This window comes from Syngnathus scovelli, chromosome 9, assembly GCF_024217435.2.
Source record: "Syngnathus scovelli strain Florida chromosome 9, RoL_Ssco_1.2, whole genome shotgun sequence".
NCBI classification, from domain to species: domain Eukaryota; kingdom Metazoa; phylum Chordata; class Actinopteri; order Syngnathiformes; family Syngnathidae; genus Syngnathus; species Syngnathus scovelli.
This window is the reverse complement of record NC_090855.1, coordinates 271,432-299,323: the sequence shown is the minus strand read 5'-3', so window position 1 is coordinate 299,323 and position 27,892 is coordinate 271,432. Positions and strand designations below refer to the sequence as shown.

Genomic DNA, 27,892 nt, shown 5'->3' with positions numbered 1-27,892 from the left:
TCAAAGTGTCATATTTTTCTCCTTTCAACAGTTGGAAGATGTCATTACTGTAGCATCGGAGTGCTCTCAGTTCCCCGCCGCCCCTGAAGGCAGCACTTTTGAGAAAATGTGTCTCCCCTGAGTAGAAAACAAAAAGTAGTTACAAGAGACCGTTTTAATAACAAAAGTTTTTCAAAGTCACCTTGCACACCTCGATTGCGTCATCTCGAGTACATCTAAAACATCGAGGGTAACAAAAAGATGTATTTGTGAATAAAAGCAAGAGAGCTGAAGTGTAAGATAAGTGTTTCAAACAAACATAAGGCCACAGTGTCAGCATGAGAAAAACTTTTAGTATTGCGTTGTCACATCCTGAAAACCTTTGCTATTGCACAAAGAGAGTAAAAATAGAAGTTGGGAGGGGAAGAACTGCTACAAGAAGACGGACGACAGCTGAACACACGCATATACCGAGGTATGTTCCAAAAAGCTTCAACTTCCTTTCTTGATGTGATAGTCTGTCTTCAACATTGTAGCAGGCACGGACAATGATGTAGGATTGGAACCTTTTTGGTTGGTTCCTTCTTTCTTTTTATTGTTTGAACCTTTAGTACTCCTTTTCAAAAATGAAGTTGAGCAATACATTTCCAAAAAAATCAATTCATATGTATTGTAGCTTTTCATTTGAACTCGAACGACTTCATTCCCAAATGTCAAATCATCAAACAAAAACGACCAAATGTACGTGTGTGTGAGCGAGAGAGAGAGAGAGAGAGAGAGAGAGAGAGAGAGAGAGAGAGAGAGAGAGAGAGAGAGAGAGAGAGGGAGGGAGAGAGAGAGAGAGAGAGAGAGAGAGCGAGAGAGCGAGAGAGAGAGAGCAGTGTATGTCAGATGTCCGTTCATATGTGAAACCTTTGTCAGGAAAATAGATAGCAGAACTTCGAGTTGGCGCAACAGTCTGGCTTTAGGATGTTCTTTCTCACCTGGGCTGCTTTGTTCTTCCATGTGAGCGACTACAAAGGTATGAAAACAATCAGTTACTACCCGATGAACTGATTTGTTAATGATTGATGGCAAACGTTCAATCTCACCATTGTGTACAGTCGCGAGTGGGGTGCGCTCGCGACAGCTAAGCCGAGCCAGCGGTGACCACGCAACTCTTTGAAAGCTTGCTTGCTTGCTTGCTTGCTTGCTTGCTTCTACGCTTTGTGCCAGAGTCTTGATGTCAAAGTTGACCATCAGTCAACTTTTCAAAAAGCCATTTTCTCCTCTCTACATGAGTCTTCATGTCAAACTTGCTCCAACTGGATGTTGGATAAATCATAACAGAATGAATGCAATAACTTTCAAATCCCTTTCAGCCTGTATTTGAAACGGAACTGAAAGTGTTTTGTTTTGTTTTCGCTACAGCGATTTAGTAGTATTTCGACAGCATAAGATGGTTTGGATGCTTTCAAACGTTTTTGGTGGTTTTATTTCGAAGCAGTCGCCTCACACAGCGGCGACTTCTGCGACAAGGGCTTTTGCATCAGCCTCAGCAAAAGCCAAATTGTGTCCGAGGTGGGACTCTGCGCGGTCATCCCGTGCTCCTTCTCCTGCGCCTCCGACTTCGTGCCTCACAGCTTCGTGTGGTTCAAGTGCCCCCAAACCAAAAGCACATGCAGCGACAGGGATATCATCTTCCACTCCAAGAACAGCGGCAAAATTCAAGAGCACTTCCGGGGTCGAGTTGGAATGTTGGAGCCCGACGTGGGTCGCAGGAACTGCAGCATCGTGATCAACGACCTCACATTCTCCGACGCCGGATCCTATCAGCTGAGAGTGTTGTCCAAGTCGGACGGATTTACCTTCCGACCACGAGTGTCGGTCACCATCGCGTGTAAGTGTCAAGGTGACCTCGCATACGTAGTATAAGGAAACCATCTGATACAACATGAGATCATTTCCTTGTCTTCATTTTCACTGAAATCTTTGCTAGCGGCAAATTGGCAATGACCTTCCATCCGCTTCACCTGACACCGATTCAATTGGATCAGCTCTCAGGAAACCCGCTGTGCTGCTCCCCAAGATGACTGCCGGTCAAGCAGCGACGCTCACCTGCGTGGCCCCGGGCCTCTGCTCCACCGCCTTCGTCCCCACCATCCGTTGGGCGTGGAGTCGAGCCGCAGACAACGACACCGAGCTGGATTTCGGGATGGCTCCTCAGGGCTACTATTCAACTTTGACCTTTAACGCCACCGCCGAACACCACGGCCGCGGCGTCACTTGCGCGGTCTCCTTCTGGAGAGTCAACGTGACCACGGAGATGACGGTGACGCTGAATGTTAGCTGTGAGTAGCGCACATTGACAACTTGCTGGACTCGTTTCTGCAATTGAATCCAATGGATGGGATCATTGAGGTGTCATTTTGGTGCTCTTGAAGCCACGAATAGACAGACCATTTCACTCCTTGGCAGCGACCAGTCGAGTCAGCCATTCATAGCTGCTTTCCAAAGAGAAACAGGAAGTAAACACCATTGTGACACGGACAGCAACAAATTCTAATCATTGTACTAAGTTCATCTTGTTTTTCCTTTTTCATCACTTCACTGGTTCTTTTATATCAAACAAATTATTTTAGGTGCATTACCTGACATGTTTCGGCGGGTTCTTCCGCCTTCGTCAGAGTGTCACTGACGTGGTTGTGACGCACGCGTCTTACTCATTTAATCATTTGTTTGATATAAAAGAACCAGTGAAGAAATTCTAATGGTACAATCAAAAAACAATCCAATCCAATCCAATCCATGCCATGCCATGGTTGACCTTTGTTTTCCTCCCAGATGCAAAGCTTCCATCCATTTTGGGGCAGACGACATTGAAGAGAGGTGACACCCTGAGTCTTTTGTGCAACGCTGACAGTTTCCCGCCCTCTTCCATTACTTGGAACTATTCCAACGTGACAAACGTGCCGCTCGGATCACAGCTGAAGCCGAGCTTAGCTAGCGCCTCTCTCGTCATCCCCAACGTAACGGCGGCCCACTCTGGACGCTACGAGTGCGTAGCGTCAAACCATACGGTGCACGTGGATGTGATGGTGACATGTGAGTGGAGTGAGATTCAATTGAATTGAATTGCTTTATTGTCACTCAACGCAGTGTGAACTGTGAAAATCAGTTGGGCAGCTCATGCGCATACATAGGACGCTCGGGGAGACAGACAGACAGACAGACAGACAGACAGACAGACAGACAGACAGACAGACAGACAGACAGACGGCTTGGAAAAGGGCTGGCGGTTTGACAGTTGCTGGAATTTGAAGGAGATAGTGTACTCCGGGTTCATTTTTGATGAAGTGATGTTATTTATGTTGGAATTGTTAATATAGCCAGTTCTCCACATCTTGACAGGGGATTTTAGCGACTTGCATTTTTGGGGGTTTTGCTCACATACCGCTCATCCACATACCGTCGTTTCACGCTAATTGTGTACTCGCGCAGGGTTCGCAGGGATCGCCAACGGGTCTGGTTGTTGGCTCCGGGGTCAGCTGTTGACCTGCGTGTGCATCAGCGGCGGGGTCCCGCGACCCACCATCACATGGCCGCGGCTGGCCAACAGGACGGTCTGCAGCGCCGTTACGGCCCTTTCCGACGACAGCGTCAACAGCAACGTCACGCTAATTGTCGGCCATCTCAACAGCTCTGCCGTGGAGTGTGTGAGCGTGCATAAAGATGGCGAGGACAGGAAAATACTCAACCTTCAAATAACATTCGAACAAGAAGGTAAGAACGGCTTTGAACGTGTCATTTGTTTCTTTGGAAAAATGTACTCCTTTTCAGACGTTACCCCTTTTCATTCAGACCAAGGGATGAAAATGGTGGTATCCATGCTTCGTCTGGACATCTTCATTGCATTTTTCAGCGGTGCGCTTGTGTCTGCTTTGTTGTGCTGGCTGGCCAGGACCTGCTGCAGGTACACAGTCTTCTCCTTTTCTTTTCTTTACCACATCTTAACATTTGTGTCCATGTCTCCTTCCAGTAAAGCAAAGAAAAGCCCCGGGCGTTTGGATCTGGAGCCGTTGGCCTCACAAGTAAGCTATTCACTTAACAGCTAAGACTCGCAGTTTTCTTTTACGATAGAAATGAATGGCAATAGAATTTGCTTTGCTATCTTCCAAAAAAAAAAAAAAAGGTTAAGCAGCATCAAAAGTGAAAATTGATGAGATCAGCGCGCTTGTCTCTGGCTAGCTCATTAGCCAGCAGCTAATGCTAGCAGATGATATTGCTCGGGGGTTTGGTTTCCAGAGTAAAACCATTCCTAACTGTCAAACTGGATCTAGCTACAGTGTCGAGAAAGAATTCCAATCAACGGTTGCCTCGAAATACTTTCAAAGGCTCTTTTAATTGAGCAGCTCACACGAGTTCCTAGTTCTCGGAATACTTGAGAAGGCAATTGTTTAGAAGAGGGTGATGACATTTCAGGTGGACGTTCTCTCTCTCTCTCTCTCGCTCTCTCTCTCTCTCTCTCTCTCTCTCTCTCTCTCTCTCTCTCTCCAGCAATACAACCTCCAAAATGTTGGATGCGAGGAGGACAGCAAAGCGGATGTGGCCTACGCCAGCATCAACTTTTCCGCAATGAGGAGAAACAACACCAGGAGAGTGACAACCAATCACCAGGGCACCGAGTATGCCATGATCAAAACCAAGGAGGACGGTGACCAATTACTAGAGCGTAAAGGAGAGGAGGGAATGATGGTGGAGGATGGAACACAATGCATCAGTGACAAGCAAGAGAGGGATGAGAACGAGGAGGCCTTGTACTCAAACGTGTGATGATGTCATGAACGGTCGGTCAATCTCTGCTGTGCTTTTCAACAGCTGCCACTGCAAAGCAACAACAACAAAAAGTCACCGGGAAAATGTTCATTCAAGTGTATTGAAGACGACAATGCGCAATGTATGTCCTACATGTGTTTCGAAACACTTTTTAGTTTTCATTTGATAGCCTTTAAAAGCCGTGGGATACTTGTATGACAATATTGAATTTGGTTTTAAAAAAAAAGAAAAAGATCATGAAATGATTACAGACAATCAAGATAAGTGGTACAGACGATGGATGGATTTTTGTTATTAAATTAGATCAGTAGATGTGCTTTTCAAAAAGTAAATGCATACAAATATAAAATGATGGATTATTATTGGATGTTCAAATGTATGAATTCAATTGTGTGTATATATATATATATATATATATAATATATATATATATCTGTCCTATAACGTGAATATTTGTGGGATAAATGTGTAAATAATATTCAAACAATGTGGTTGGAGAAAACTGGATGGAAAATCCTCAGTATATTTCTTTTCATTTTTGATCTTTTGATTTTGTTTTATAAAAAGAATAATGTTTAATACAGGTTTGATTTTTGAGTTGCCAAATGTTTCTAATGGATCCAACCAGATTGTGCAGGTCAATTTGATGGCGTGTCCCCTGTGCTGCTCATTTACAGGTAGACTTTATGTTCAAATTGCATTCAATTCCTGCAACAATACCTTGCACTCATACATTCTTCCATTTAGACATGACAGTGAGTGAGTGAGTGAGTGAGTGAGTGAGTGAGTGAGTGAGTGAGTGAGTGAGTGAGTGAGTGAGTGAGTGAGTGAGTGAGTGAGGCAGTGAGTGAGTGAGTGAGGCAGTGAGTGAGTGAGTGAGTGAGTGAGTGAGTGAGTGAGTGAGTGAGTGAGTGAGTGAGTGAGTGAGTGAGTGAGGCAGTGAGTGAGTGAGTGAGTGAGGCAGTGAGTGAGTGGGTGAGATTAAACTTTATTGGATTACAAGAATGATGTTTCCTACAGATTTGGTAGGGCTGTGGAGGTGAGCGTCCAACATTTACAGGTAAACATTGCATGAAAATGATGCTTCCTACTGGGATAACTGTGCGTACGTGCGTTCGTCTATTTCTTCCCTCCTAACATGATCTCACATGCATGTACCGTGTGTTCTTAAACAGATTAAGCTTCTTTGGATTACGAGGTTCTGCTAGTAGGACAGACACACGGAAACAACTGCAAAATCAACTGCTGCGCTGTGACGGTAAGGAGACGCTTCTGTTCTATGTAGTTATGATTCATAAATGATATCAGTGATTCTCAAGTGGTAGGTGGGACTCCAGCAGCAGGATTGGGGGAAAAATAAAACCCCTGTGTCTCCTTGGTGTGTTTAATAAAACATACTTTCAAAACATAATTCAGAGCAATACATTTTCTTTATTGTTCTTGAGGACGTGGTAAAAGGCTTCAATTATACACCCGTTTATTTGCAGACATTTAATCCACAAAAATCGGAGACTATCATCTTTCTATATTTGAATGTTTGCATTCGTATGCGCAGACCTCCACGAAATGATAAAGAGAGACGCTTCCACTCGCACACAAAAAAGGGGCACGGAACAGAGACTGAGTGACCAAATGCGGCACGATCCTTTGTTGAAAAGGGGGAAAGGGGAGGTGGAACATTGCTGGACTTACAATCTGGCTGGTGCGGCTGAGCAGCAGAGCGCAGCGCGTAGTCGGAGGCAGGCGGGCGGGCGGGCTTTCGGGTTTGGTGCTGGAGGCAGATTTGGGTGGGGAGGTGGTGGTGGAGGCAGGCGGCGGGCGATCAGAAGCGTGCCGAGCGAGTAGTCGGGGCAGGCGGCGATCAAAACGCGGTCGGCAACAGGCCACGAAAGCGCTGGCGTCACGGGCAGGGGAAGCAGACAAAGTGGCACTGGCGCAATCCACAGAGGTCAACCTAAGGAGCTGTCGCAGGTGCTGGCAATTCCTTGATCGGGGCTTGGCTGGAAGTCAGGTGACAAATGGAGACAAGTGCATGCACGCACGGCCCTTATTGGAATCAAGTCAAAACAGGCAGGCACGCAATCTCAGCACAACAACGCGTGTACTATGTATTTGCACATTTCATTCCAGCCCGTTTGCCATAAGTCCAACATGATTGGAACGAAAGAGTTTCTCCACGTGCTTGCGGATTTTCTTCAGCTTCAAGCCGTATACGATTGGATTGAGCAGAGGAGCGTACACCACTGTTTGTACAGTCATAATCAGTTGCACACTTTTGGGAAGTGCTGACCCCAGTAGCCCGACGACGCCGTCGCACATGACCAAACCCACGGTGGCGATTAAAACAATCACATGCGGTAAACACGTATCCACGGCTTTTTTCCAGGCGAGACTGTGATAGCTGCTAACTATGAATATCTTGACGTATGTGAAGAGGATGAGCGACACGGGAATGAGCGCCACGGTCGAGACGGCAAAAAAAGTCCACCCCATCGTCGGCAGTGGTATCGTACAGTAAATCTTCAGCACTGTCGCGTTGCAAAAAAATCCACCTGAAGTCAAGCTGCAGATTTTTTGTTTGGACTGCATGGAAATTGTCACCATCATCACACAGGCTGGCAGAAACCAGGCCAAAGCCAAGAAAAGGCTCACCCTTCTTGTGCCCATGACCGAGGCGTACCGAAGAGGCCTGCAGATGGACACGTATCTGTCATAAGACATGACCAACAACAACGTGATGTCGGACGCACCTAAACTGTAAAAGAAATAAAACTGCACCAGGCAAAAGGACAAAGAAATGCTCTGATGGTTAGACAAGACGTCCGCAAAGAGTTTGGGATAGATGGCAGTGCTGAGAAAAAGCGAGTTGAGGGACAAACATGCAATGAAAACATACATGGGCTCATGAAGGTTCCTGTAAATCCAGACCAGACAAATAATGGTGCCGTTAGAGCAGAGGATGAGAATATACATTGCCAACAAGAACAGAAAATAAACCCATCGGTACGTGTTCACGTCTATGAAGCCGTCCAGACTCAGCATCAGCGTGCCGTTCCCTTCCATCGTGCCGCAAGGCACGTCACCGGACGAGTGAAAGCCACGACTCGCTTCCTGTCCGCTTGTCTGCCGGGACGCCAATAAGAAGATTGTCGTGGGTCCTGGGCGGCTGGGTGGGTGGCTGGGGACGTCCTGCGATTGGTCGTCTCGTCCAGGAGGCGTTCTGGTTCTGCTCCTTCCCTCCCTCCCTCCCTCCATTTGTGGCCTTCCGTTCCTCAGAAGGCGCAATCCCACGTTGACCTTCTGGTCGTGGCCCACTGATATGAAAAAGCGTTTGCCTGCTCCCGTATTTCTTCGGTCGTTACCTTGCTTCATGATTTGGCTGTGATGGAAGGCTTAGGCCTCCTGATGATGAAGTACAGATATGCTGACTTGTTCCTGTCTGATGTCACTGACAGTTGTCATTCAGGCCAAACCCCAAAAATCGGAAGCCACTGAAGTCGTCGGGCCTTCCTTCCTTCCTTCCTTCCTTCCTTCCTTCCTTCCTTCCTTCCTTCCTTCCTTCCTTCCTTCCTTCCTTCCTTCCTTCCTTCCTTCCTTCCTTCCTCCCTTCCTTCCTTCCTTCCTCCCTTCCTTCCTTCCTTCCTTCCTTCCTTCCTTCCTTCCTTCCTTCCTTCCTTCCTTCCTTCCTTCCTCCCTCCCTCCCTACCTCCCTCCCTCCCTCCCTCCCTTCCTTCCTTCATGACCCATAATGACCCAAAGTGAGTCATTATGACTCTACAAACGGGCAATCTTCTGCTCAATCGACATTGTCATTCATGTGCTTTCGAACGTTTCATAAAAGCATGCAGTGATGGCACAAATCAATAGATCACACTGCACCTATCGAATGGCCATTTGGCTGTGCTTGCTTGCTCGCTGCTGGGCCCATCTTGGCCAACTCGAGGCAGTGTAAGACAAAACACTAATACAAAAGGATTCCTAAATAATAATACGTAATACAACAATATGGCAGGCACTACTATGAGTTGCTCTTTGCAGAATATAAATCAGGTGACTGATTACTTTCTGTTTCTGTTTGATCCATTGCAACAAACACTTAGCTTCACTCTTCGCAATGATGTGAAAATGTCCAAATATTGGAGAAAAAAAAACATCAGTGTAAGGTGATTCCGCCAGTTCCAATCTGCAAGTATGCTCCTTAGTATTTACTATATTGAAAATGAAAGTTACGGTATGATTTTAAACACACAAGGTGCATGTAAGGCCCTTCATACACAAGCACACGTCCAAAAAAAAATAAAAAATATCCTGGCGCCATGCCTGATAATCTGTATGTTTGTGTGTGTAACGCATGAAAAACAATCTCAGCCTGAGGGAATAACTAATGATGACCCAGCCCAGTGATGACTGTTGTTGTCTTTGTCAGACGCAATTCTCCCAAGACTTTGACCATCAGCTGTCCCCTGAGAGCCACCGTGTTTTTCCACCATCCTTGCATCACTCTCCGCTAACATCCCACAGGATCAATCAAGGAGCTTACGCTCACTTGTGTGCGAAGGCCATCACTATGTCAATCACAAGTGCACAAGGGCTCCTTGACAATTACTAGTTCCTGGCTCGTTGTCGACTTTCACGCTCCGTTAGTGCCACTGCAGCCATTTCGTTTGAAACCTTTATGGCAATCAACCAATGTCAAGTGACAGAGCTGTTTACTCTCCTGCAGCCATGGTGGATGTTCTCAAAGGCGTGAACCTGCTGGAGAGCCTCAAAAACTCCACGGAGCTCACCCGGTTGTCGGCGATCAAAGACGCGGTCGAGGACCTCCTCATCAGCAGGCTCAACTTGGCAGTGATAGGCCAACGCTCCGAGGAGAAGAGGGCCTTCACGGACTCCCTTCTTGGGGTGTCTGCCGGTGACCAAGGGGCTGCCTGCTCGTCGACGGCCGCCGCCGAAGACTTGAGGTGCTATCCTAATCCAGTGCACCCGGACTTCCGCCTGTGGGACCTCCCGCCGGTACCCGCCGTTTCTCCGTTTGAGCCTGACCTTTACATGGATGCCGTCAAGTTCCTCCGCTACAACGTGGTCTTCCTGACGTTCACGCGGACGCCCCCTCCAAGCGTGGCGGCGTTGCTCTTGCGGGCCAGTTCGCTGCGGCTTCAGACGCTCTACCTGACCCTGTTGGTTTGCGGGAAAGAAGAAGATCTGGAGTCGACGAGGAAAGACAGCATAGAGGCTCTGAAGGCCCTGGGTGTCACGCAGCCCAAAGTCTACCTGGTCAGCCCCTCCGCCCTGGAGGCTTTGGACTTCCCTGCCCTGCTGGAAGACCTGGCTAAAGACCTCCCAGAGATCAGGTGACAATTGGTCGACTTTAAGACTTGCACGTGAGTGACTTGATCTCATTTGTGTTAGGTGGTACGCTCTCCTGATGGCGCTCCCTACATTGACCGCCGCCCTGGTGACCCAAAAGAAGGAGGCCTTTGGAGCCCTGGCGTGGGTGGCGGCCTCTCTGTCCGCCGGCATTTCAGCTGTCCCGGTCCCCTTGGTGGCCTCAGCGGTGGACTCGAGCCTGGCCGTGCGGGTCCTGTGCAAAGCGCAGGCCTCGCTCTGTCTGGACGACGCGTCCGTGGAGCGTCTGGCCCGGCGGCGAGGCCGGGAACCGGCGCGTCTCAAAGCCCTGCGGGTGTGCCCGCTCTCGGCCCAGGTCACCAAGGCGGAGGTAAGGAGGCGACTGGCGGCGGCGACTGGCGGAGAAGGACTGCTCCGCGCTGTCCTCCAGGCTGGTGCAGATGGCCATGCCCAGACACGCTCGCTCGGCCGGACGCTCCTTCGCCGCCATGCTGCACGCCTTGAACGGCGCCATTGCCGACATGGCCGCAGACGCCGAGAACGTTTTGGCCTCGGCTTTGGCTTAGAGACAAAAAACAACAACCTTTCAGCCTCTCTCGTTAGCATTCAGGTTCGGTTACTCTATTTATTTCGCAAAACAGTTCAAATGTTTATTTTACTAGGTGAATGTGCTTTCTGCTCTTGAACCTCAGCCAGCGTACAGTAGCAATGATTCATGCATGTGATTGAGAAATATTTCCGAATCAATCATCTTCATTGTGTAAATTTGCTTTCACCAAGAAAGGTGAAAAATAACAATGACCAACAGGACACAAAGCCTGGCGTGGCGCTTGGCAACTTTCTTCAATGGACACCATGAAGAAGCATGGATGGGTGGGTGGGTGGATGGGTGGATGGGTGGGTGGGTGGGTGGGTGGATGGATGGATGGATGGATGGATGGATGGATGGATGGATGGATGGATGGATGGATGGATGGATGGATGGATGGATGGATGGATGGATGGATGGAATGCTTCTTCCAAATGGACATCCATTGCAGCCTGGTCATCCTAGAAGAAGGACCCTCCCATCTGCGGTCTGGAGTTTTGAGTTTTTCCTTGCCCTCTTGGGAGTTTAAGATCAGGGGATGTTTGAGAATATTTGCCGTTTTTCACATGTCCTGAGTGTTGTCACCTAAATGTTGAACAGAGGCTGTGATTTACCCAAGTGTATGATTAATGATTGAAAAAAAGGGAATGTCTTTTTAGGTTAGCGTTCCAAATTTCGAGCAGGTGTTCTGTGGTGGCATCAACACAAACAAAAAGGAAATAATTGGTTGAAAAGGATGGATGGATGGATGGACGGACGGACGGACGGACGGTGTGGGTTGTATGGGTGGAGGGAGGGATTGATTGGTTGGTTGATTGATAATTTTATAAAATATTTCTCAACGTCACCACATATCACCTGAGCTTGTGTGCGCGTGTTCAGGATGGATCAGCGACCAACATGCTTTACAAAGGATTTCTCAGCGATGTGTCCCACACCAAATACACGTAAGAAGTGTATCTATGTATTTAATGTTCATCCATTTGAAGAAAAAGGCACATTGTGTGCCTTCCCTTTGATCAGGCAAGGAAAATATCCCATGCACGACAAAGAGAAGCACCTGAAACAGGTAGACACTTTAGCATACAACATCACGGCATGACCACTTGAGTTGAATTGACATACAGGGATCGATCATATGTATGTGGATATGAAGCACGCACGCACGCACGCACGCACGCACGCACGCACGCACGCACCCCTCCTGAATGTCATGTGACACAGTAGATACTTGTTCTCAGGTGTGCACGTACAAGCGGGGTGACGACGACAGCAGCGACGAAGACAACATCCATTTGGCCTTGTCTATCTGACCGCGCGCTGCCATGTGGCAAAGCAGCCCCGAATCCAATTGTTTCATAGGACGTCGGTTGCATTTCTTTCATCATTCGGCTTGTGTGTTAGCAGAGTGTCAATAAACGCCACCGAGTTTGTTTCTTGAACTTTATAGGACATTTTGCGACAGATCTGGAGAAAGGGGACTTCTCGAAAGAGAGCAAAGGAGGCGAAGAGCAAAATAGCTCAAATTCAGCAAGCAGAAAAATGGGAAATGACAGACATTTTTCCCAGCTTTGTTTATATGTCTACTTTTGAAAGCCTGTACAGTTCAAAGGTGTACATTTTGTTACTGGCAATGCTTATACTAATTCGATAAAGGAACAATAGGTTGACAAGAAAAGAATTTTCAAATCTTGACAACTATTTGCCTTTCCGCAGTTGTAAATCCAACCAAAAAAAAAGTTGTCTAGAGAGCATTCAGGTCACTCTCGGACTCTGTCGAGGCCGCAACGTCTTCGCTCGCCACCTTTTCCTCCTCCGGTTGCGTCTTTTCCTCGCTTTCGCCAGCGGCGCGCAGCCGGATCTCCGCGTACTCTCCGGTGACGGAGGAAAGTCCTCGGATCTCGTCGCGGTCCAGCGACTTCCGTTTGACCACGTTGACGTGGGCGTAGTGCAACTGCTCGTCGTCCGGGGACGCCTCCTTGGCCAAGTCGTTTGCGTAAATGGCGTTGACGTGGGAAGTGTTGCTCTGAAAGCATCCGTAAGTAGAGGCTTTCATTTTGCGCCATTGAGTGGGAATGGATGCCACGCCGGCCAACACGCTGGATGTCAACTAAGACACTAATGAGATCTACGACTTTACAAAAAGAACTTGGTCATGCTAGCTTATGTGTGTGTCTGTGTTCAACTTGAACTTGGCACTCCTCCATTAGGTTGACTGAGAAATCTGACTTTGGACTCACCTCATTGGTGACCAAATAGTCTGCGGCGTTGTCTGCTCGTCTCTCGCTGGCTGGGAAGTTGCCTTTGGTTTTCCTTAAAAGCAACAACAAAAATGAAGATTTTTGACCTTCTTGAGTCACCTGCATGCTCACCTGCAAATGTACAAGAGCAGCAGGAGACTCAAGATCAGCATGGTAATCACTCCCACAGCAGAACCAACCAGAACCGGCACACCTGAAAGAAAGAAAGAAAGAAAGAAAGAAAGAAAGAAAGAAAGAAAGAAAGAAAGAAAGAAAGAAAGAAAGAGAAAGAAAGACAACCCAATGAGTGATGATTGCAGATTATACCAATCATAATCAAATCAGAATAAGATAGACCTATCTGAGCGGCAGGGGAGGACATGTTGAAGGCGATCCTGCGAAATCCCACCGCGTTGCAACTGAAGCAAACCAGCGAGGACTCAAATTCTTCACCGTTCACGCGCTGCATGATGATGACGCTCCTCCAGGTGGCGTTGCCCAGGGCTTCCTCCGTGATGGGCCGTTGGTCGGAATGATTGACGAGCACACCGGACAATTCCCAGCGCAGGGAGGGCGGCGGGTTGGCCTGGCTGACGCAGGAACATCTCGTCTGGGCTAACACGTCCTGGCAACGGGAGGATCTCAGGATCTCTGGTGCGACTGAAGACAGCGAAAGGGCACAATGTCTTTTCTGGAATGACTCAACTGTGGCCTCGATATGGAAGGAGAAAATCTGTTCATTTCAGGTTACTTGCGACTCACACGTGACGTCAAAGGCGATCGGCTGCGCCGACTGGGCCCCGTGAACGTTGACATTTTCGCAATAGAACTTGTCCTGCGACAGCTTGGTGACATTGAAGGTAATTTCCTGTCCCGTGCCCATCAGCGTCCTCTCCCTGCCGTTCACCCGGTACCAGGTGACGTTAGCAGCTGGCGGGTTGGCCACGCTTGCGCACCTTAAAGTCACAGCGCTGCCGTCGGGTAAAGAGCCTTGTGGCCACGCAGACATTGTCGTGTTCTTAGGGGGATCTGAAAGAAGAACAACCGAGTAGTCACTTTCGTCGAAAACCTATCGAGAAACCAAACGAGTCCAATTTTGGCCACGTCCATCCGACAGACTCACATTGAACGTCTACGTGAACGCCGGCAGACGTTTGCTCGCCCAGCAAGTTCTTGGCCTTGCAGCGGTACTCGCCGCTGTGTCTGGGCCGGGCGGCGGCCAGGGTCACGAGGTCCCCTATCTCCAGGTCCTCGCCGCCGTTTAGGGACCAGCTGTAGTTGTACACGGGCGGATTGGCTCGGCTCTCGCACAGCAGGAATAGCGGGGTGCCCTCCAGGATGGCGCCAGGCGGCTCCACGGACACCGTGGTGTCCTTGGGAGGGACTGTTCACGCAGCAAAGGACTTTTCCAAAACTTCATCCAATTCTAACTGTACATTTCTCCTTTCAAACGGTACCTGGAATTTGTGACCGTGCGGGACTAATAAAGGAATAGATAGCTTAGAGGCCACTCACATTGTACATCCAAGGTGATGACGGATGAATTTTGCTCTCCGTACGTGTTGCGCACCCAGCAGAAAAAACTGGGCGGGTCTTCCATGACGAAGACAGAGTATCGCTTTGTTCTTGCCAAGAGCGTCACCTGACCGGCGTCCACTCGGTACCACGCGTAGGCAGATACAGTAGGGTTGGCGAGAGTGTCGCAGGTCAACATGACCCGGGTGTCCGCCCTCACGGGGCTGGAGTAGCTCACTGATGTGTTCTTAGGGCCATCTGAACACAACAATCATTTCTTTGACTTCATCCCATACGCTTGTTTCGATTTAGGACCATTTTTAACATTCATCGTGTAAACGACAAGTCAATTCTAGCAGTCATTTTTGTCACCGATCGGATGGAGCAGGGCGACCAGCTTGGTTTATTGGGGAAAACAAACTAACAGACTCGGCAAACTGACATGGCTTAACAAAACACCAAGAGGACTGACTGACTGACTGACTGACCGACCGACCGACCGACCGACCGACCGACCGACCGACCGACCGACCGACCGACCGACAGGGACGTGAAACAAAAGACGTGAAGCAAAAAGACAACAGGAAGCAAACAGACATCAAGACAACAACACACAATGATCCGACCGGGCGTGAGGGAGGGGCAGACGGGACTGAAATACACGACAGGTAACAAGAGGCAGGTGACTGTGGTTACATTGATTGAGGTGACACGGGAGGGGACGGGAGGGGAGGGGCAAGCACACAGACAGAAACCATGGCAACCTAGACACATAGCAAAAGTGGGGACGAGACGTGACCATATTCTGTTTCCATACTTGCACTTTTACCCAAGTCTACAACTAAAAGCGGTTTATCTTTGTGATGAAATCATGCGCAGCTTCCTCCTATTTCACTTCATTTTTCTACACGTTCATGTGTCACCACATAACGCGCACACGCAACGCAGTACACAGGAACAGACATTTTGTAACGCTTGCTCAAGTTAACCAAACAGGAAGGAAATCAGGCAGTACCGATTAATTTTTTTCGAATGTATTTGATGATTGGCATTGATTGATTCATTCTTTTCTGAAAAACTCACGCAAAACTTCAAGCAGCCGTCCTTTTGCTGTGACCAGCTCAGTACGTCCCGGTTGTCTCCTGTAGGTGGCGCTGCAGGTCACCTTCATGTTGTTGTGTTGGTAGGTCGCGATGAAATTCATGACTGCGGTGACCCTGGCCGGCCTCTTGCCCTCTGCCTCTACGCGTGTCTGCGAGACGTTGCCCAGCTGCGGCGTCCATGTCAGCAACGGCGGCAGCGTTGGGCAAGAAGCCGGGGCCCAGCACTCGAGAGCCATCGCCGTACCCTCGTTGACCTGGCCCTTGGTGGGGGCGATATTGGGCCGGGGTGCTGAGTCTGCGGAGTCACACGACAAGAAGATTCGGCCATTTGGAATTGAAACTCAAATGTGAAACCCGAACTTCAAGCCATACTTTGAAAGTGTAACTCAAGCTTCCAATTCATAACCTAAGATAAGAGTTTGTAGCCCTAACTCAGGCTTCAGACCCCAAGAGCCAACCCTGGTTTGAAACCCTAACCTTAAATGCTAACCAAGGTTGAGTGTCAAACCTCATTTGAAACACAACTGACTTGACTTGAACCCCAACTGTAAAACCCTAACCATGACTTGAAAATGTAAACCGTAGCTCTCATTTGAAACCGGCCTTTGACTGGAATATCAAGCAATAAGACACCATACTTTGACAGACCTGAAACCATGATTCAATCAAAAAGCCCTAACCCTAAAAGTGGCAGTAGAGGCTTGAAAGCTCAGTGACAGACAGCCTAAACTCAGCTCCAATCCTTAACCCTGACTTGAAAGCGACCTTGAATTTCCAAGTAGACGCCCTGGCCAAAGTTGAACTTGAGCCGGTTGTCACATTCCAGCCTGAAGTAGTAATAGTCGTTGTGGTTGGACGTCACGTCCTCAAGGATGGTGCTGCAGTCCTTTTCCTGACAATCACACAAAAGCGTCTCAGAAAGTGACATTGATTGTAGGCTCCAAACATGAAAATATCACAATGCCGATTCCACCCGAATTATTTGCTCCTGTATTTGAAAGGAAATATTTGAAAACGTTTTAAAAACATTGCTATTGTAATTTAACAAGTATCTTTTTTTTTTTTACCCTAACTAGTTGTAGCCCCGGTTGTCATGGGCCCCGCCCCGCAGTAGAGAATGATATATATATGTATTTTTAAATGGTTTCAACATTTCTTTGTACTTGTAAATTCCCGGTGAGGTGTCCCTGGAGGTAGTTCAGGGAGGCGCTCTCCTCTCTCGTGCGCCCGGAGTCGAACACGTAGGGCCCCCTGTTGGAGCCCCGCCTCCAAATGGCGGCGCAAGTGCCGTCCAAATCTTCATGATAATCTCCAACTAACGTCAATCTGCAGGGAATTCGAACGCATGAACCACTCACGCCCTGCACGGACAACGGCAACATAGTGGCCCATTCCTGACACAGGCTGCCTGAAACCCAAATGAGAATCATTCTTCATCAGCAGCATTCAAATCATTCTAACATTGTACAAGAAATATTATGTTGGAATATAGAATGATTCTTTTTTTAAAAAACACAACTAAAACTGTCCCAGATAGATACAGAAAAAATAGGTGGTGATGGTGGAAAAGGAAAATGAGCTGACAGAAATGACATTGCGCAGTCATGTCATCACAATGTATTGATACTATTTCTGAATGAAGAAAAAAAAAAAAACACATCACCATTTTATCTCGAAAGTACTTTTCAGAGAAATCATTTTGTTGGAGCATGTCATGTTTTCAATAACAATATTTTTATACAGTCATTCATTGTAGTATGACTGGATTTGAAAGTTTAGGAGTAATAAAAACATATCAAAGCTCTGAAACAACATCCATCTATCCATCCATTTGGAAGAACAAATGACTCACCTTCAAGCAGAACGCAAAGTAGAAAAATCTTTACGATGACGTGTGCCATTTTAGTTTTCTTCTCCTTGGTGACACAAAAGCCAAAGTCTGGTTGGTAGCAAATTTTTGAAATCAGATCAAGTTTAAAGCAAACATTTATTTCACACCTTACAGCGGACGGCAAGCCTCGGGCGAGGACGCCTTTAAATTCAACTGCTTGTGGTCCATCAGCGCTGTCACAATATGTTAGTGTGTTTCAATACACCGGCAGTTAACTTTGAGGAAGCTGGCCGCTGCCGCCGCCCCCACTTGAGACAAAATCGAAAGATAAAAAATCCACTGTATGCAGAGAAAATGTCATCATCGCTTTAATTCCTTTCAAAAGGAAGTCGTGAGTTCAAACGGAACTTGACTCCTTTAAAGGTTGTGCCTAAAGCAGGAGTTGCTTTGAGCTTATGATCAGGGGACGCTTTGAGAATAATTGTCAATTTTGGCTATGTGAAGCCCTTTGAGACGGTTTGTGATTTAGGGCTATACAAATAAACTTGACTTGACTTGACTTAGAAAGATTTTGACAGCAGTTTCCAAAGATGTTTGGAAATCACCCAAAAGTGCTGTCGTAACTGCAAAAATGTGAACGGGCACACGGTGTGCTCATAACCCACTTTTGAGGCGAATAGAAAAAGTTTGAACACCCCTGTTTGAATGCTAAATCCCTCCCTCGCCATAAAAATATTGAAAATAAAATAAAAATCTATATTGAAAAAAAAAAAAAAAGCCTAACTATACATGGTCTTTTTTCTCTCCATTCCATTCATGTGTGAACCAAAAAGACAAGAAACACAAAGAGCATTCTTTCTTTCTTTCTTTCTGTATATAATATTGTATCAAAAACAGTGTATGACTTGATGTATTTGCAAACCCCACAAGTTGCCACATAATAAGTTACTTTTGTAAAAAGACACGCGATTAAATTGGAGCTCAGCCAACTCCATTTTGATTGGCTCGTTCATGTTTGTACTTGGCCGGCCGGCCCCCCGTAGTGTCGCGGAGCTCTAATGCCTGACTGAGACCTGCGGTGGAAGGCCAAGCACCTGGTGGTAAGTAACAGTCTTCCTTCCTTCCTTCCTTTCTCCTCAATAGCGGCTGTGCTCGTCGGTGGCCGTGACGATAACGTCCATCCAGATCCTCATGGCGACCGCATTGGATGCCACCAGGAAGAAGAGGCGGTCGTACGTCTTGACGCAGAACGTCAGGCTGGGCCGAGGCGACTGCGCGGTTAGATTGCGTTACGCAAAAGTCACTTGGATGCTTCTTATCTTATTTCCTTGAGCGATTGATGAAACTTAGGATTGTTTGTGCTCAAACTAAATCACGATAAAGACAATTGTAATAACAAAGAGCTATTTGATCTATTCATGCAAAAAACAATCCAATTATGCCAGTCAACAAAAAGCGTGACAGGAGCAAACTCTGCCAAACATTGACCGTTGGCCCCACCGAGTGGCCATGTTGGCGCATTACAAGTCATCTGTCCTGTACTTCTTTCTTGCCCTCGCATTCAAATGATCCGGTTTGCATATGAAAAAGGTGCGGCGGCGGCGCGGCGCGGCGCGGCGCGGCAACTCACCGAGGCGGCCGTGCGCAGGTGGTCGTAGTAAACCTCCTCCACGGCCTGGAAGTAGATGACGCCCTTCAGCTTCCTCTCGTCACAATCTGAAACAAAAATCGAGTTGAAGACAAACCCGAAGGGCCGAGATTCATTCAGCCATTGATTTTGCCTCCGCCGACCCGTGTAGTAGGCCAGCCTCCGGTGGTCGACGTCGAAGAGGAACCACCTCTTCTTCCAAGTCTTGACGCGGCCGCCTCGCTTGGTGAGGAAGCCGGCGCAGCGGCGAGACGTCAGGCGCAGGTCGTTGCAGGCCGACACCCCGTGACCCAAAGACTCCACGTGGGCGCGCAGGTCAAAGTCCGGGGACAGGGACAGAGGCAGCCGCTAAATAGACCCACCGCGGGAGGCAGTCAGTCCAATGGAAATGAAGACGAAGCGTATTGTCTCAAATTGTTGGACTATTACAAACAAATATCATCATCATGCATCCTGTCTCACCTCGGGAGAGTTCAGCTGAGATCTGATTTGGTTCTCCTGTGCTTCTGGCCTGTGCGGGCTGTCTGCTTCTGCTGGTTCGGGTCCGGGCGAGTTGAGCTCCCGCTGTCTTCGCTCCTCCTGGGGAAAAACAACAAAAGACCATCATGTTGTCAATGTGAGAGGCACCATCTGAGCTTTTGTGCTCCACTCACTCTCTCTTTAAGCAGCCTCTCCCGTTGTGCTTTGGCTTCCCGCAACTTGCGCTCCATCTCCACCAGATCCGTCAGACACGGACTGCCAGAGTCAACGCGCAGAAAAACAGATGGAGAAAGTTAACATTGAGCCGAGCCGAGCCGAGCCGAGCCGAGCCGAGCGCAACGCTGACCTGGCGGCACGAGAGTTTGCCGTGCTGTCGCAAGGCTCGCGGCCGCTGTCGGCTCGCTGCGCCACCACGTGTCCGTTGTGGGGCGGAGAGGCCAGGGGGGAGGCGTACCCTTCCGGAGGACGCCCGCTGCTCGGGAGCGTCCTCACCAGGCCTGCGGGATAAGGAAGGACATTCGGAGCTTCTCAGCAGAAGAAAGATGTACGTACTACATTTTGAAAAACAAAAGGCACATTTGTGCCACATTGCTTGAGTTTTGGCGAAATATCCTATATTTTCAATTTTCCAGATTCAAACGCCTCTTTTTGAGTAAGAGCAACGGAACGCGCCGCGCCGCGCCGACCCCGGACCGGATCTTCCGGTCCGGGCGGGCAGGTCAATCCGGCTTCTCGCTTCCGTGCCCCCTCAACAGACACGCCCACCTTCCAGACCACAACAAACAGAAGACAATGGCTCACCCTGGGCCGAAAGAGGCCGATCCTTTAGTCTGCCGCTGCTGCGGTGCAAACTCCGTCGACGGGGAAGAGTGCCGGCGGCATCCTAGCGCAAAATAAATGAAGAAATAAGACAAAGCCAAAACGCCTCAAGTCATTATTTTGGTATACCTGAGAAGGCTTGTGAACGCTTAAAGGTGACAGCGACATCACGCAGGGGGCGGAGCCGGTGACGTCCGAGCAATTGGCGAGGGACTTCTTCTCTTGGGCGACCTGCGGGGACAACAAACACTCTTAAAAACATGTCTAAAGTTCATTTCAAAATATTTTTTAGATCGCGGCATGATACTGATTTCGTATCATTTGTATTAAGTTCAAGTGTTCATATTTGTGCTTTTCATGCTTGATGGTCTTCTCCGCTTTCATTGCTTTGCTGCCATCTTGCGGCATCTCTACATACTAACAAGCCTTGTTTTTATGGAGGTGTTAAATATTTACAGATGACTGACTCCCAGAGATTGCTCGTGAAATGACGACAAATGAAATGCGCGCTGCAATTCCCTTAATCACGTCGTCCCGCTCTTCGATACCAACACGCACAAAAAGCGCTGGCGCCGACTCATAAGGAGTACAAATAGTCCTAAAGGTTAGACAACAAAGGCCAAAGCCTCGTCATCCCGCGTCTGACTCGCGTTTGGACTGCTTGAAGCAACCCCGTTGCAGTTTGGCTCCCAAGCGCACGAGCCACAAGTTGATTGGCGTCTGTCTGCAAACATCTGCTCCCCAGCTGTCCGTCGCTTCCAGCTGGTTTCGGCGCTTACCTCCTGGCCTGGCGTCCCGCCGGCCGTCTCTGCCTTTTTCTCGCACGCGCTACTCCCTCCCTCCCCCGGCCGGCCACATTCTGGTCCCTCCGCCTCTTCCCAATACACAGGTTGCGCTCTCTCTCTCTCTCTCTCTCTCTCTCTCCCTCTCTCCCTCTCTCCCTCCCTCCCTCCCTCCCTCCCTCCCTGAATTTGACTGTCAAACCACAGTCATTAGAACACAACTATTTTATGATTATAGATGAAATAAATACTATTTATTAACTCAAGGGGAGGAAAGCGATTGATTCGACCGGCGGATGGTTTTCTGATATACGTATGTTCGTCTAAAAATGTAACGCCTTCAATTACGTCAACAGTGCTGACCGTGTGATTGGAGTGCATGAGGTCTCGCTTCTGCTTGGTTAAGGCTTCCAGCTCTCGCTCCTTCTCGCCCTCCATGTCCCTCAGCTGCGTCTCCAGCAGCTGCACTCGCTCCTGGGAAAGAAAGGAAGACAGAAAGAGAGGGGGGGGGAAAAAAATAATAATAATGTTTTCCTCGTCGCAGCGGTTAACCTCTTTCTATACGTTTGTGAGTGACGAAGTGTGTTTGGAGATTTGCCTGCCAGGTCACACTGGCTCAGCATCTTTTTTTTTTTTTTCCCTCCCCCCCAGAACAATCCTTCTGTTCACGGCTCAACCTTCACCCCTCTCGTAACAGACGGACGGCCACGCGTGATCATCATCATGTGACTTGGTGGCGGCAAAGAATGTTGAGGGCAAAAGATTTAAGGCTCCTGTTTTGGATGCTTCTTCACGTCGGAGCTTCGCAAACTTTGGACTCAACTTCCAGCCAGTTTTTGTTTGAAATATATGACGAGTCGGAACAGGAGAATACCGATACCGATTCTCGTGAAGAGTGCCGATAGCAGCCCCTGATACTTCAAGAAACAAATATCTGTATCTGCCAGTAGGTGGCGCTAAACTGCAGTTGTTCGACATCGCTGACTCATTATGTACGTCAGAAAGGTCTATGTGTGAAATGATCTGAAATCTTACCTTTCTTAAGTAGTTCCGGTATCGGTACACGGTATCGTGACGACTCGGTGTGAAACGTTTGAACAAGTTTACCTGTGCTGCGCTGACGGCGAGCAGCTGGCAGGAGATGTCCTTCTCCAAGGCGGCTCTTCTCCCCTCATCGCTGCCCTCGTCTTCCTCGCCCCCGTCCCCCTCGTCCACGCCGCTTTCCTGCTCCAGAACACGAAACTCCCAGTCCTCGAAGGCCCGCACGGCCGCCTCCATCGCCTCTTTGTCCTGCGGTGACAAAGGTCCAATTAAAGTTTCAAGATGGAGGGGAGAGATGACGAGGATTTAAATGAGGATTCCAATAAGTCGGGTTCGGAGTCTCGCTTGCAAACTGGGAACACTTTGCCAGTGGCTGACTGTGACCGTCCTGACAACTCAAGCGTGATTACGGCTTTTCGTGTCACATGTTTAGAGACAGCAAGTGCACATTGTGTGTGCGTGTCTGCAAAGCAATGCGACAAACCCGGTTCTGAAGCCACCTTTTCAAATAAAAACACACTGACGCCTTTTCCACCTCTCAGCTTTGTCACTTTTACAAGCAACAATCCGCACCCTTTGTGTGTGTGTGTGTGTGTGTGTGTGTGTTGGCACATCAGTCACGTTCAACAGGTACACGGCAACATCAGAGCAGCAGAGTGTTTGGAAAGATGCGGTTTTTTGCCTTTCATTTCGAGAAGTTGGGGTTACAAACTGGCCACGGTAATAATAATAATAAAAAACTAAGAAACAATGTACAAAAATCCAAATGAACTAGCAGAGTTCAAAAGGGCACAAGCAGTGTGCGTGCTGGACTCACGTGCTGCAGCTGAAGCGCGAGTCGCTCCCTCTGACTCTCCGGCTGACTCGGGATCAACTCCAGCGTCCCCTCGCACTTCCTCCTCAGCTCCTGAACCCGCAGCCTCTCCTCCTCCAGACGCTGGCGCTCCTGCTTTTGGACCGGCAAAGACGTTGGAGGGCCTGCACCCAGCCCACCCCCACGATATCCCTTGTGTGCGACTCCGTTCTTGCTTGATAGCATCTCGTGTTTATGCCAGTGGATCATTAGGGGCGGCGTCATCTTACTAGCATCCCCAAAAGTACTAGGACGGGAAACCGTTACACTAACAGGAAATGGAAATATGAAGAAATACGCCCGGGGTGGGCGCAAGAACAAAAACAGTTTCGGGAGCTCTGCCGAGAAGTCCAGTCGACACCGGCCGCTGATTAACTCAATAATTGAGAACTGTGTGTGTGTGTGTGTCTCACTCCCTGTGTCTCTGATTGACTCATCATCTACCCCCAGATAAGAAGCCAGTGTCACTCTGCGGCCGACGACGGCGTCTTACCCTTTGCCGACTTTGGGCGGCGGCGGGCCTCGTCTGAGCTGGCTCCCGCAACTCCTGCAGCTCCCGCAGCTCCTGCAGCTCCTGCAGCTTGCGCGTGTGGCCGAGCAGCTGCGTCTTCTCCGTCCGCAGCTCGCCTCGCAGCAGGTCGATCTCCAGCTGCAGCTGGGAGAGAAGACGGCATCTTTAGCAAACGTCCCTGTTTAAGAAGCTTTGGCACTAAATACTTTTTGAGCCTTCATGGGCGCCATACTTCCCATATATCATGCTAATGAGCTATACTTTTGTATTTAAATGCTAGCTTACCTCAATCTTGAGCTCTTCCTTCTGTTGCTCAAGTTCTGCGATTCGCTGATGGAGCTTAGAGGGCGACGACACCACCCTGGGCGAGCCCACCTCGATCCTTTTAACGCAAGACTGATGGAGAAACATACAAGTTCGTACAGAGGCGTGTAAAAAACAAAACAAAAAAACAGCAAGGGAAAGCAGCATTAAGTCGAGTCAAGTTGGTCATCACTCGTTTCGGCTGGCTCACCTTCTCGCTCTCTGTGCTGCTGCTCTCAGTGTCTGACTCCGCCCCCGAGGAGGCGGGGCTACCGGCCACACGAGTGACCCACAGAGGACGCGGCCCATCGCACCGCTGACTTCGGGGACTCTCCGTGTTGCTTTGAGGCATTGCTAAAATGATATTTCAAATGATACTACGTGAATAAACACCTCATTTTTAAAACTTACGTGCATAATCATGACGAAGTAAGAATAGAATATGGGTTGTTGTCTGGAAGGATGGGCCAGTAGATCTGAAAAATACACTTTTTCAAAACCAGCTCAATCTTATAAATAGATGACTCAATCAATCAATCAATCAATGGCAGTTTAGTTGACTATGGTTGGGTTCCGCAAATATTTTGCAAATATCTCAAATTTGAGCAGCGTTACGTTATTGAAATACCATTTGTGATCAGCCTGCGATGCGAGTAAATGGCTCAGCTGCACGCTCTCTGTGCACACATGTTGCCATTTACTCTCTTGATGTGGTACAACATACATTAAGAAAGGCCTCTCACAAAACAACATGTGCACAGCTGGTGGGAAAGTTCTTTTGGACTGGATAGTATTGTCCAAATACGCCCGCCGTGCGCCCTCCCTCCCTCCCTCCCTCCCTCCCTCCCTCCCTCCCTCCATGCCCGCAGCCCTTATTAGGTTGCAGGATCAATATACGACACCGATGAAGGCACGAGGGTACGGCGGCGGCAGAAAGCGGGTCGCGAGGAGCTTCCGACGACCGTGTCGTGGCTTAACATTTCTCACCGGGCGGGGCTGTATTTTTATTCCGGCTCTTTGCCGTCTTCGGCCGCAGAAACCTCACCGGCCGGTTGGGCCAGAAATCCCAGCTGCGCAATTCCAAATTTAACCAGCCGCCAAAATCACAGGAGTCACCCTGCACTCAAACCACAATGGTGTTGACATACTCGAATGGGACATACGTACGTATTCATTTGACAAGAAGTTTGCAGTGGTAGAAAACTCAATATTCCATATTTGTACTATTGCAAGTACGCTCCTGTACTCTTGCTACTCACAAAAAGATCATTTGATCATGAAACATACGCAGCAGTCTGTACAGATTCGTCGACGGTTGCACTCAAACAAACATCAGCTACAAAAGTCCAGTCAGATAGCGAGCGACTCATGGCCACCAGTGGAATTTGGGGAGTAAAGTCCACGCGTTGTGTCAGTGCGCTAACTCAACAAGACTTTGGATACAAATTGCTGAGAAAGAAAAGATGAGTCAGTCCAAAAGAGCGGACAAAATGCTTTGTTGTGAAAATAATGACACTTGATTGCAGGGGAGGCCTGAAGAACATGATAAGGAAGGATGATATGTGTGTGTGTGTGTGTGTGTGTGTTACACAAGCAGGACTTGACCCACACACCGATAGCATGAGCCACTAATGCTAATTATCGACGGCAGGTCGGCAATAAGCGGCCACGGTGACACACTTACAAACTGCTCAATGAGGTTGCTGCACGTTGAAGAGTGCAAACAGTCGGCAGATACTCAAGCTACTTTCATTCATGGGCCTGGCCTGGCCTGGCCTGGTCTGGTGAGTGATGTGGGCGCCAACAGCACTGTCACTTACACAATCGACTATTGATGATTCCACTACTGCTACCTTTTTTTGTAAACAAAGCCGGTATTCCACCGGGAGGGACAAAGGAGCAGCGTCGGTGGCGTGCGGGCATGTGGGCGGGAATGCTGATTAAAGCTTGTCACTATGCATTCAAAGTAGCAACAAAAACAAACAAACGAGAGTGAGTGAGGGAGTGAGGCACAATGTGGAACAATCCACACAGGCCTGGTGACCTCGCTCTCTGCTCGCTCGCAAACCAAAACAACATCTGATTCGAGCACACGCTCACAGTGACGGAGAGGGGGGGGGGGGGGGAAACTGCAGAAGCGCTAGTAAATACATGAAGGGTGCGCTCGGGTTGTTAAACTCTCACCTCGTCTTGAACCCGGTCAACCGCTCCTCGGCCGCTGCCAGCGTAAGGTTACTTAAAAGCTTGTCGTTTTGAAAGGCCCTCGAACAAAGGCCAGAGCGTTAGCGCATTGGCTTCACGGCCAGCTCCGTCGGCATCCTCGGCGCAAACAAGCAAAGCCAAACTAAAGCGTTGGGGTGACCCCACGTTGATGGAAGGAAAACGTATTTGCCTTCCTGCTCCTCGCCTATTTTGAATCGGTTCAAAACGTTTCACTCTCGGCAGCCGTCAAACGGACCGCGCTGCGGATCTTCCCGTGCCAAATAACACAAGGCTAACTTTGCTCGAGTCTGTAAATAGCTTCCTCGCTATCGACAATGAGCGGGACCTGCGTGACAAGTTAAATATACTTGGCGCGGGCCACAATTACAGCCCGCGGCTTCAAACCGACCAGAGTGTGAGAGTTAAATGCTAACCTACGCTAAAAGAGTCAATGTTTTAACTGACCAAAGCAAGACACCCAGGAGCCCTCGACAAAGTGGCAGGGCAATTTTCCACTTGTGAGTTTCATCGTACGCTCAAGAAATACTTTTCACCATTCGAGTCACTATTGTGGGCAGAGCATGGCGTCAAAGTTAGACAAGCACTTCCAGGACGAGAGAAAGGTTGTGAAATAATTAGTCCCGGAAACCGCTTTTACCGGTTAACGTGAAATTCGGCGGACCGGTCCATCGTGTGGGGATCGACAAAGACGTCTCAAAAAGTTGGCTATTTGGATTTAGGCTGCCACGCTCGGTCGGTGGGTGGGTGGGGAAAGTGGCTATTCCTGACAGATGGCTACAATTTCTGCAAACGGTTTGTTGGCAACCAGTATCACCAAACAGATTCTTTTCAACTTGGGAGGAAGCTGCAGATCCTTGCTTCATTTCACCCTTCCAGCATCATTGAGATGCAATAACAAAGAGAAACAATAACACAAAGCCATTAGTGAGCAGACTTGGCTCGGATGAAAGGCTCAGACACAGACAATAACTTGAGGGCAGACACAAAACAAAGCTCGACGACTTGAACCTCACCTTGAATATGCATGCATGCATGCAGCCACTGTTTGCTCATTATGGAGATGGAAACATCACAGCAATGTACACTGACGGGGATTTGGTTCGACAATGGCTTTAACAGTCAATTCGTTGATTTATTGTGCATGACTAAAGTAAGCACGTCTTCCCTCCCTCCCTCCCCTCAACATGTCAACAAGCCACCATTGCTCCACGTTGCAGCTCGCCAACTGCCGTTAACACACCATGACTTCAAGAGTCAAATTGTCATGGTTTGAAAAGAATCCAAGCAACCTACCTTAAAGGTACGTGTGTTTCACTCCGATGTGGAGAAGTTCATCGTTGCTCCCTCCAACCTGCAAACAAGCAACACTTTGCTTTCACTTTGACGCGCTCGACAACGGACGCGTTTTTTCGCTCTGTCTGCCTGCCTGCCTGCCTGCCTGCCTGCCTGCCGCGGTTTGATTCAAACAAGAGAAGAGGAGGCACGTCGGCTTACGGTTCGCTCGCTTGATAGTTTTGCAGTCGACAGGTGAGCATTCGGCACGGCACTGCACCGCACCGCACTGCACCGCGGAGGCCGGGGGGAGGAGGAGGAAGACGACGAGGAGGAGGCGGGGGCTGACCGAGAGTTCGACCAACCGAAAGAGGCAGAGCAGTTCCGAGCAAACTTCTTTTTTTCTTTTGTTTAGTTTCGATCGTAACGTTTAGCGGCTACGTTCTAATATCCTGTCGTTAAATGTGATTTTCTATTGTGGGAGGTGACACCCTTATGTCATTTGGGACAGCCTGCCTTGCCACAATGATGTGAAACCTTTT

At 48.7% G+C, this 27,892-nt stretch overlaps 5 protein-coding genes and 1 long non-coding RNA gene across 17 annotated transcripts; 3 read left to right on the top strand and 3 right to left on the bottom strand.

The window, feature by feature from the left end:
- The first annotated feature begins 301 nt into the window (after nucleotides 1–301).
- On the top strand, nucleotides 302–5,373 carry LOC125974992 (sialic acid-binding Ig-like lectin 16). 3 transcript variants are annotated; one of them, XM_068651810.1, is made up of 9 exons: nucleotides 302–454; nucleotides 901–1,000; nucleotides 1,463–1,858; nucleotides 2,016–2,309; nucleotides 2,803–3,063; nucleotides 3,460–3,741; nucleotides 3,820–3,931; nucleotides 3,998–4,049; nucleotides 4,516–5,373. In XM_068651810.1, exons 2-9 carry the CDS (start codon nucleotides 949–951, stop codon nucleotides 4,789–4,791), a joined length of 1,725 nt encoding a protein of 574 aa, XP_068507911.1. In that variant the 5' UTR covers nucleotides 302–454; nucleotides 901–948; the 3' UTR covers nucleotides 4,792–5,373. The 3 variants fall into 3 exon arrangements, with proteins under 3 accessions (XP_068507911.1, XP_068507912.1, XP_068507913.1); XM_068651811.1 differs by having other exon boundaries at nucleotides 303–454; nucleotides 1,466–1,858; XM_068651812.1 differs by having other exon boundaries at nucleotides 426–454; nucleotides 1,083–1,858.
- Nucleotides 5,374–5,514: 141 nt separating this feature from the next.
- LOC125974991 (interferon-inducible GTPase 5-like) lies at nucleotides 5,515–10,843 on the top strand. Its single transcript, XM_049730011.2, is given in 4 exon segments — nucleotides 5,515–6,052; nucleotides 9,518–10,145; nucleotides 10,204–10,537; nucleotides 10,539–10,843. Coding segments are annotated over 4 exon segments (1,236 nt in total). The 5' UTR covers nucleotides 5,515–5,946; the 3' UTR covers nucleotides 10,707–10,843.
- On the bottom strand, nucleotides 6,916–8,474 carry LOC125974990 (olfactory receptor 2K2-like). Its single transcript, XM_049730010.2, has one exon. It carries the CDS (start codon nucleotides 8,164–8,166, stop codon nucleotides 6,916–6,918), a length of 1,251 nt encoding a protein of 416 aa, XP_049585967.1. The 5' UTR covers nucleotides 8,167–8,474.
- A 1,317-nt stretch (nucleotides 10,844–12,160) lies between the features above and the next one.
- On the bottom strand, nucleotides 12,161–18,068 carry LOC125974982 (myelin-associated glycoprotein). 3 transcript variants are annotated; one of them, XM_049729982.2, is made up of 12 exons: nucleotides 17,586–18,068; nucleotides 17,440–17,526; nucleotides 16,751–16,995; nucleotides 16,353–16,479; nucleotides 15,568–15,882; nucleotides 14,485–14,742; nucleotides 14,093–14,353; nucleotides 13,732–13,998; nucleotides 13,327–13,629; nucleotides 13,102–13,183; nucleotides 12,970–13,042; nucleotides 12,161–12,755 (listed from the first exon to the last, which is right to left on the bottom strand). In XM_049729982.2, the coding sequence occupies exons 2-12, from the start codon at nucleotides 17,486–17,488 to the stop codon at nucleotides 12,474–12,476; spliced, it is 2,262 nt and encodes a 753-aa protein (XP_049585939.1). In that variant the 5' UTR covers nucleotides 17,489–17,526; nucleotides 17,586–18,068; the 3' UTR covers nucleotides 12,161–12,473. The 3 variants fall into 3 exon arrangements, with proteins under 3 accessions (XP_049585939.1, XP_049585938.1, XP_068507909.1); XM_049729981.2 differs by having other exon boundaries at nucleotides 17,440–17,503; XM_068651808.1 differs by having other exon boundaries at nucleotides 17,440–18,068.
- Nucleotides 18,069–18,270: 202 nt separating this feature from the next.
- On the bottom strand, nucleotides 18,271–27,727 carry LOC125974984 (pleckstrin homology-like domain family B member 3). Of its 8 annotated transcripts, none has more exons than XM_049729987.2 (16): nucleotides 27,573–27,727; nucleotides 27,372–27,429; nucleotides 24,067–24,209; nucleotides 23,838–23,948; nucleotides 23,535–23,696; nucleotides 23,006–23,137; nucleotides 22,255–22,437; nucleotides 21,511–21,621; nucleotides 20,495–20,596; nucleotides 20,348–20,429; nucleotides 19,893–20,043; nucleotides 19,720–19,801; nucleotides 19,529–19,645; nucleotides 19,210–19,414; nucleotides 19,049–19,134; nucleotides 18,271–18,689 (listed from the first exon to the last, which is right to left on the bottom strand). In XM_049729987.2, exons 3-16 carry the CDS (start codon nucleotides 24,205–24,207, stop codon nucleotides 18,555–18,557), a joined length of 1,800 nt encoding a protein of 599 aa, XP_049585944.1. In that variant the 5' UTR covers nucleotides 24,208–24,209; nucleotides 27,372–27,429; nucleotides 27,573–27,727; the 3' UTR covers nucleotides 18,271–18,554. The 8 variants fall into 8 exon arrangements, with proteins under 8 accessions (XP_049585944.1, XP_049585946.1, XP_049585949.1 ...); XM_049729989.2 differs by having other exon boundaries at nucleotides 27,513–27,649; XM_049729992.2 differs by having other exon boundaries at nucleotides 27,521–27,630.
- LOC125975003 (uncharacterized) lies at nucleotides 19,533–20,468 on the top strand. Its single transcript, XR_007483809.1, has 3 exons — nucleotides 19,533–19,682; nucleotides 19,786–20,090; nucleotides 20,179–20,468. It is a non-coding gene; the product is annotated as an uncharacterized lncRNA (long non-coding RNA).
- Nucleotides 27,728–27,892: the final 165 nt, after the last annotated feature.

What these genes read in the sequence shown, in the direction of transcription:
- LOC125974992 (XM_068651810.1), top strand. Translation starts at nt 949, where the DNA reads ATGTTCTTTCTCACCTGGGCTGCTTTGTTCTTCCATGTGAGCGACTAC. An exon ending in CGTGGATGTGATGGTGACAT is followed by an intron (nt 3,064 to 3,459) that starts GTGAGTGGAGTG and finishes GTACTCGCGCAG; the next exon opens with GGTTCGCAGGGATCGCCAAC. An exon ending in TGGAGCCGTTGGCCTCACAA is followed by an intron (nt 4,050 to 4,515) that starts GTAAGCTATTCA and finishes CTCTCTCTCCAG; the next exon opens with CAATACAACCTCCAAAATGT.
- LOC125974990 (XM_049730010.2), bottom strand. Translation starts at nt 8,166, where the DNA reads ATGAAGCAAGGTAACGACCGAAGAAATACGGGAGCAGGCAAACGCTTT.
- LOC125974982 (XM_068651808.1), bottom strand. Translation starts at nt 17,488, where the DNA reads ATGGCACACGTCATCGTAAAGATTTTTCTACTTTGCGTTCTGCTTGAA. An exon ending in ACTTTGCGTTCTGCTTGAAG is followed by an intron (nt 16,996 to 17,439) that starts GTGAGTCATTTG and finishes TTTGGGTTTCAG; the next exon opens with GCAGCCTGTGTCAGGAATGG. An exon ending in GATCGCCTTTGACGTCACGT is followed by an intron (nt 13,630 to 13,731) that starts GTGAGTCGCAAG and finishes CGCTGTCTTCAG; the next exon opens with TCGCACCAGAGATCCTGAGA.
- LOC125974984 (XM_049729984.1), bottom strand. An exon ending in CCGCCCAAAGTCGGCAAAGG is followed by an intron (nt 23,138 to 23,534) that starts GTAAGACGCCGT and finishes CCGGTCCAAAAG; the next exon opens with CAGGAGCGCCAGCGTCTGGA. An exon ending in TCGCCGTCAGCGCAGCACAG is followed by an intron (nt 21,622 to 22,254) that starts GTAAACTTGTTC and finishes TTTCTTTCCCAG; the next exon opens with GAGCGAGTGCAGCTGCTGGA.